General features: G+C 44.5%; 1 protein-coding gene across 1 annotated transcript; it reads right to left on the bottom strand.

Moving 5' to 3' along the window:
• Positions 1 to 1345: 1345 nt before the first annotated feature.
• ndufa10 (NADH:ubiquinone oxidoreductase subunit A10) lies at positions 1346 to 6658 on the bottom strand. The gene is made up of 10 exons (XM_084908585.1): positions 6498 to 6658; positions 4687 to 4855; positions 4352 to 4567; positions 4192 to 4278; positions 3949 to 4070; positions 3731 to 3810; positions 3088 to 3142; positions 2928 to 3013; positions 2739 to 2847; positions 1346 to 1508 (listed from the first exon to the last, which is right to left on the bottom strand). The coding sequence occupies exons 1-10, from the start codon at positions 6570 to 6572 to the stop codon at positions 1440 to 1442; spliced, it is 1068 nt and encodes a 355-aa protein (XP_084764711.1). The 5' UTR covers positions 6573 to 6658; the 3' UTR covers positions 1346 to 1439.
• Between the last annotated feature and the right edge of the window lie 1349 nt (positions 6659 to 8007).

The raw sequence follows: 8007 nt of genomic DNA, 5'->3' as shown, positions 1-8007 counted from the left end.
GAGAGACTGAGATTACCCATAATGCACCACTGAACAACACAGGAAATCATTCCTGCCCGTCTCCCTGTACAACTCCTCCATCTAACACTGTAAACATTACAGCCTTTCTGCACACGCTCTCTTTTAAAGAAAGGAGAAAGTGTACTTTATTGATCCCCGTGGGGAAATTCCTCTCTGCATTTAACCCATTCACTCAGTGAGGCAGTGGGCAGCCATTGGGCGCCCAGGGAGCAGTGTGTAGGGATGGTACCTTGCTCAGGGGTACCTCAGGGTAGCTGTTCAGGGGAATCGAACCCCCGACCTTCCGATCATGGGGCCACCACTCTACCTACTGAGCTATCCCTGAGCTATCCTTGATATTTATTGAGTAATGTGTACATATTGTGCCAGTTCTTAAATCTGTGACAGATTGTATTGTTACACAGTCTGTTTCTGTACTGGAGCAACTGTAACACATAATTTATTAGCGATTAATGAAGCATTTGGATTCTGATTCTAACCTGACTGTCTGTCCTGGCAGGGAGAAAACACACACACACACACACACACACACACACACACACACACGCACACACACACACACACACTGAGTGGATTCAAACCCAGGAGCTTTTTGACTTTATCAAATTAAGAAAACTACTCTTAAAGGTGCTGGATTATAGACAAGACATTAAACCACCTTTGACTAAGACTGCAACATTTACACAGTAAAGCAAATCCAGTACATGTACTGGGGGCATGGGAGAGGTCACCGGAGAGGGGAAGCAGCCTGAGACGGCTCATTTTGTGGGAGGTATGTTTTATGTTTGTTTTGATGAACAGGTTTTGAATTTTTAAAAATGGAAATAGTCTCAAAAATACAGTTTCTTCATCATTTTGAGGTCTTGTTATGAAAACGGTTTCATTGTTCAGTGTTTTCCACTGCTCACTTGCCATCGCCCCAGATTCAGAGGCAGAAACGCCGTTCTCCTCAGGCCGTTCTCCTCAGGCCGTTCCTGTGGAACGACAGTTTGGACGCTGAAACTGTTTTGGCCTTTAATGTTACCCTGTGCCAGTGAATAATTCAGTACCTACACTCCATTAACTGTTGTTTATTGACAGCTCACAAGCGCCTCCTGCTGCTCACGCCACTGAACAGCAGCATGAATATAAAGTGCTGCTGGGTAAAACACAGAGGAGGAAATATTGAAGCAAACACCTTTAGGCTGGCTACACCTGAACATATAGAAACGACTGGGGTCTACTTGGCTCAGTAACCAACAGTAACTCACTGTCATTACCTCAGATCAGAAAATGTCTTTGCCAATAGTCCGTTACACACAGAGACAGGACAGGAGCCACTCAGTCAGAATCTATTGTTTTAATACATACATATTTTTGGGATGTACATTAGAAGACAGTGAGTTCAGTGGGCTGATTCGATGATGAGAGTGGAAAGTTCACTTCAGCCAGATGTATTTATCTCCAACATCAGCGTTATATCCACGGGCGTACTTCTTCCCAGGGATCTACAAGGACCGAGAACAACAGAGGAGAGCATTTAACCAGTGCAGATGATGATGATGATGATAATAATAGTTGTGTCAAGAGTTTCCTCAGCTTCGCTGAGCTGCCTCTTGGACAAAATTCCTTCAGTGGACGTCATATTCAGCCAGGATCCAAATGCCCTTCCGAGGCTTCATTTGTACACTGGAGGAGATTACTCCAGTGTGTGTCACCCTTCTCGTTCTCTGCTCTAAGATCTGGGCTCACAACAAAATGTCAGGTTACAGCCCTCTGCAGCGTTATGGAGCCCGATTCCTGCAGCAGTGGGAGGCGAATACGTCACCAGTCAATAAAGAGAAAAGGTCAGACCCAAATGTTTCCCCACAAGACCGATGATACAAACAACCTCGTAGAATATTCCACATCTGGCATTTGCCATCGAGTAACTATGAGCGGGTCAATAATTCAGCAGAAGGAAATGAGCTGCATCGTGTCGACAGTGCCGCACTGGAAAGCTTAGCGAGTTCGGTATAAACGAGGATTTATACAGCAGCCTCGATATGGTTACACAAGCTGTAATAAAGCGCTCAACAACGAGGTCAGGTCAGACTCCGTCCAGCACACGGAGACTAAAGATGCTGTCAGACGGGGAACGGCAGCCTGTTCTGTGGTGAAACGCACAGCGCTGTGATCGCCAAACACATCGTCTGTATCCTTGGAGCTGCAGATGTGCTGAATGTGGCTCAGGGGCGTCGTTCTCCTGCCTTTGTGCCGCACTTTGTGTTTCTGTGCACTCTGCTGCTCCCAGCTGTCAATGAATGGTTTTCAGGGAAACCACAGAGAGCAATGTGGTGTGTGTGTGTCTGTGTGTGTGTGTCTGTGTGTCACATTACAGGCAAAAATACCCATCAGCTCTGTGCGGGTGGTTCAGTGTTTTCCACACACAGGCTTTACCTCAGCGGGCTGGCCCGTTCCTAACGGCTGCACAGATATGGTCGTATTTTTCACTGTGACTGACTTCAAAATAAGAGCCAGGAAAACGTGTGTGTGGACGCCTACGTGTGTGGATGTAAGAACTGGAGAACGAGGAGACGTAGGGGACTCAAACCGAGGCCACGGCTGCATCTACTACTCATCTTTGATGACTCTGAACCTCAGTGGTCTGAATGTGATCCCTCTACAGATAGATGTCAATCAAAGCACCAGCTCAGTGCGGTCCTGTTCCATGCAGCTAATGTGACATGCGTACATACCGACTTATAGGCGTAGTATTTTTGATCGTAGTCGTGTGCTCCGATGGTTATCTCTGGCAGGAACCTGGGTATGTGGGTCAGGGTTGCCACCCTCTGTTTATCTTCCACACTGTGAAATGCAGAAAAGGGTAGAAAGCTCACGTTTGCATTCCAGTCGAAACGGTGTGTAAAATACATCCTAAAACTCACAGCATCCTCATGTGGTGGTAGCTGACATCATCCTGCTCCACCCACGGCCCCTTTTCAAACTTCAAATATTCAATATCTTCTGCCACCTGTGGACAGCGTGCGAGGCATCAGCCACTGTGTTTGTTTGGAGGTGAAGATGACATCTGCAGTTTAATCTTACCCTTTCAACATCTTGAGCCTGGGTTGCATCATAAGCCAGCAGCTCTGACGTCTCACTGAAAAGGAAAAGTGGAGGTGGGGTGGTGTTACACAGAAAACCTTCTGGGTCTTTCACACATTACAGTGAAATTGTGTCCACTAATGCCCCCCTGCTTCCAGCTGTGGTGACAGTATAACAATAGTAATGATGTACTGAGGCTAGAGTACTGGAATATCAGCACACTGTCATAGATCACTACTAAACTCAAACACCATGATGAGGAGACTACAGGAGTCCTCCTCTCTCCCCCTAATATTTGACCTAATATTCAAGCTTGAATCTTTTTTGAACACAAACAAAAACAACCCAAAAACTGAATTTTGGACAGATTGGCAGAAGCATTTCTCTCCCTTTTGTGGTCTGAAACTTTTAAATGTTACATTCGGGTCAACTGAGTCACCTGTGGATTTGGTCTAGTATACTTTTAAGGTAATTATTCAACCAACACGAAAGAATGTAGTGTCTAAATGATGTTTTAGTCAGAAGACTACGCCTGTCAAAGAAACACCCGGCAGTATGCAGTTAACCCTCTGCCTTGAAGCCATTGTCCATCCTTATATAAAGACTCTGGTCAGATATCTAACAGCATGTGTAACAATCTTACCTGATTTTGGGGAGAAACGTCTTCTTGTAGCCATCCTCGATGCTCTTCAGATATGGCAGAGGCACATTTTGAAGGTAGGACTGAGAACAAACACATTTAAAACATAACTCACCTATGATCAATACTATGAGGTGGTTTTCTTTTTATTTTCTGCTGTTCTAATGAAACACTGAGCCGATATCCTGTCTCCCGTGGTTTAACAGAACATGTGCCTCTACCTTGGCGCTCTGCTTCAGCTTCTTCTGCACCTCCTCAGCTGGCAGGTCCACATAGATGACGAGGTGTGGAGGCAGGAACTCACAGATGCTAATGTCTTTGATCTCGTTGTAGTGCTGCACACCTGCAAAGCCACAGGTCGCACACATCATCACCATCAGGTGAAAAGTGGGGAGATGCTGCTGATTATCTGTATGTGTTGTAATACTCGCCCCCCCTGCTGTTAGTGATGCAGAAGCACTTACACTCCTTCCTAATGTAGCCCTGTTTGAACATGGCCTCCAGGAAGACCACATCACTGAAGGGGGAGCGCTCCAGGACCACTCCCTGACCTAAAAAACAAAAGCCCAGGATGAAGATCACTGCCGTACGCATGCATCAACCACACTGCTGAGTCAGAGATACCTGTGGTGAGCAGGTGTTCGATGGCATCAGAGTACTGGAGCAGCCTCATGTTGAACATCCACAGCTGCAGCCTGTAGCTGTTTCCATCTGCAGCTTTGGGGTCTGTGTAGAACTTTTCCAGGCTGCACATCCCATTAAAGTCGACGGGGAGCGGCTCCTTCTCCCCGGTCATCTTGTCCAGGTAGAAAGTGTCAGGCTCAGGCATGTACAGCATCCCTGTGCACAAACAAGTAGAAGCTGTTGTCTGCAGCGTAAACTCCAAGCACCACGTACCCACTCAGTCTAAAGCTGCGTATCGCTGTGGTGGGAAAGAATCCCTGTGATTAGATAATTACCCAGTTTGTCGGCCAGTTTCTGGGCCAGCGCTCCTTTCCCCGAGGCCAGGTTGCCATCCACAGAGATGATTTTGCTGTACTGCTTTAACCGTGGCGTGGTCCTCTCCCCCAGAGCGTAGGCCCACCAGCCATATCGCAGGCTTCTCACTGAGCTTGTATGAACGCTGGCCTGGATCATCAAAAATCAATGAATAAACCTCTAAATGATAAGATGGGTTTGCTAATTACTCAAACGAACAAGGAAAACTCTGTTGGGTCTTCTCTGCCATGTGTTTGTGCCTCACGCTGCATTCAACAACAACCGAGTTTGTTACTGTGAGTGCAATCACAACCATCCATCCAGTCATTAAACTCGTAGTAAAGCTCATAGTTTTAGCCATAACCATTATTCTCTACATCGGTTACACATCAAAAATAAATATGTTACAAAAATGCTTTAATATGTCAATATTATACTTTTAATTAAAGCATTTTAATGACCCTGATACAACCAAACATGTCAAATTTTGCAGTAACTAACACGTGTACAGCTACTACCCTGACATAACCCCGCCCCCATCCCCACCCCTCAATGTTCACACGACTGTAGCGCAAGCCTGACTCTAAAAACTGGATTAGCTATAGTAACAATGAGTTGATCAGTTCAATGTTGTTCTGTGTTTATTCCACCAGGTGTCAGGAGACCATCTGCTGGTAGCAGGAGCATAAAACATAGCAAGGAAGCCAACAACATTACTGCTGTGGGCTGGAGCCTGTTTGTGGTAACAGCTGTTGGGACGTGTTTAACTCAACTTGCATTAACATAACATGTTGTCATCATCTCAGTTAATATTTCACTTGTCTGTGGTCAGCGGCGCTCAACATGTGATGTATCTGCACTCACGGTGAAAACGGCGAGAAATCAGTGACTATTAAAGGCTGTCACACCGAGCAGAAAGGACACAAGTGCAAATAAATGAGGGAATGCTGTCATTTATTATCTTATTAATAACAATTACAGGATTAATCATTCATTAAATGTATATTTTTCCTGTTATATTGCATTTAGTTAGAGAAGCTGTTTAAGTGATTCCAGTCAGATCACATCAGTGCTCAGTGCTGGCAGGTGCATTTCTAAAAACCCAGGACGAGTCATCTTTAATTCTTTACAGCCATCACAAACTTTTACATAACCACAATGTATTTATTCAACTGATATAAGCACAACGAACACGTAAGCCATCTTTACACAGCTTAGTCTCCACGTATTCAGATTCTTCTAAACGGTGGTGCAGCAGCATCCACCTCCTGTCTGCATGTGCTGAGTTCAAAGTGACGGATGTGTTTTATATTCTATCTGCAACTAAATGCACTTAAATACTAACTTATCCATCCCTGCACTACAAGATTATCAATAAACAGAGGAAATGTCATGTCTATAGCCGGAGCTGGTAAGGAGCATGAAACATCTGCACCAAAGCCTCAAAAACTGGCAGGAATAAAACAACATATATTAGCATCCATAACATCAGCTAATACGCACTCATCTACTTAGACGAGCTGCTATTTTAACAGTCATTCCGTTTAAAACTGTTCAGCTTGTGTTAGAGCTGGAAGAGCGATGTTGTTAAAATTCAGGCTGCTCCATGCAAACAGGACCAGGACGGCCACAGGTGCACGGTACACAGGTGAGTGTTATTGTTGTTTGTCAACATTAAGACCGAGCCTGCGACTGAAGGGCGGTGATGGTGGCGGCTAAGCTAAGATAGCTTGCCCTTGTGAATCAGAGTGGAGCCAAGCCGGACAGAAACCCGCACACCGCGGGTCCTTACCTTCTGCGCCGCGGTCACTACTCTGAAAGCAGCTGCTCTCGTCGGGATAAGCAGCCGAACTGTCCTCAGGGCCATGATAACCTGCTGCACAAACCCTCCGAGCTGACCCGAAAGTCTTCGCAGCCCGGTGACGGAATTATACGTCACACACGCGAGGCCTCTGGGTACTTTGGCCCGTCGCACGCATTATACGTCGCGTGGATGACGTACCGTTTTTTTCTCTCCAACTTTATTCCAACAGAAACTTTAACAGCAAACATAATACATGAAGAACACGTCGTACAACTGTGGTGCAACATTATAATACAGTGGAACAGTATGTATATTAAACAAACAGGACAGAGGTAGGCGACAGATACAGAGAAAAATTAAATAAAGAGAATGACAAATAAGGATAAGCTTTATTTGTCAGTTGCCTGCAGCTGAGATGACAGACCCAGTCGCCCATACAGACAATACATACAATATACAAACTTACATTGGGCCGACAGGTCAGGCTAGGCAGCAAAAAAAGGGATAGACAGTGAAATGTGTAACATATAGGGGCAAAGTCAGGGGGGGAAAGGGTTTCTGCCCATGATGAAATTTTCATGGTTTTTAATGCTTTCATGTTGGGAGATGAACAAATTGTAGTCACATAAAGTTGTGTTTCTCTCCTGAAAGTGGAAAACTTTTATAGATGTGGTGTTTGATTAAAATCAGATTAATGAGTCTTTCTCACTAAAGTCAGTATAACCAAATAACACGTTTTGGTAAAAACGTACAAATTTTGATAAGATACTGTTAGAAATGAAGCTTGTGATATCTTTCCATAAAATCTGAGTAAAGGTACCAGACCAAATAAACGTGAGCAGGTCTGGTTTGGTCATTAACGTAAGCGTTGTTGATCGTGTTAGTCATATAACACTTTTATGTGGAACCTATATGCTGTTACTGTTGCTAATGAAACATTGTACCTGTTTACTTGTTTGTGTTTTCTTTTTTACAATAAAAACACACAAATATAAAGTATCTATAACTGTAACGGTCTCAGTAGAGATGGAAAACGTCTTCAACAGTGACTGAGCTGAGAGAGCAGCATAAACAGAACCAAGCAAAACACAAATGCCACACACTACAAACAAATGAACACAAACCTGCAGCTCATACCAGTCAAAGCTCAGGGTCCAACACCAAATGTCTCAGTGCCAGTGTGGGAGGATTCACACTGACTGTGTGTTTTCTTCTGTCAGGAACCACCAGCTATACCAGGAAAAGAAGCTTTTCTGTCTAAATGATGAAGATAATGTAGACAGAAAAGCTGGTGTGTTGTGCAGTGTGTGTTGGGAGAAAGCAGACTGTACATAAAATACTATGAGAGCCAAGGTCACACTGCGTAACTTTGTATATGAGATGAGGAAGATAGGGAGGCGGCTCACGGACACACAGCGACTAATGTAATCAAGGTAAAAAGTAGCAGAAATCAAGTGTAGTTGAAAGAGACTTCGGTGTGTACTTCAAAGGTTACATT

The sequence above is a fragment of the Perissodus microlepis genome, chromosome 16 (genome assembly GCF_051167445.1).
Source record: "Perissodus microlepis isolate ML-2025 ecotype Zambia chromosome 16, ASM5116744v1, whole genome shotgun sequence".
Lineage (NCBI taxonomy): Eukaryota > Metazoa > Chordata > Actinopteri > Cichliformes > Cichlidae > Perissodus > Perissodus microlepis.
The sequence above is the reverse complement of the archived record's forward strand: the minus strand, read 5'-3'. Positions and strand labels throughout refer to the sequence as shown.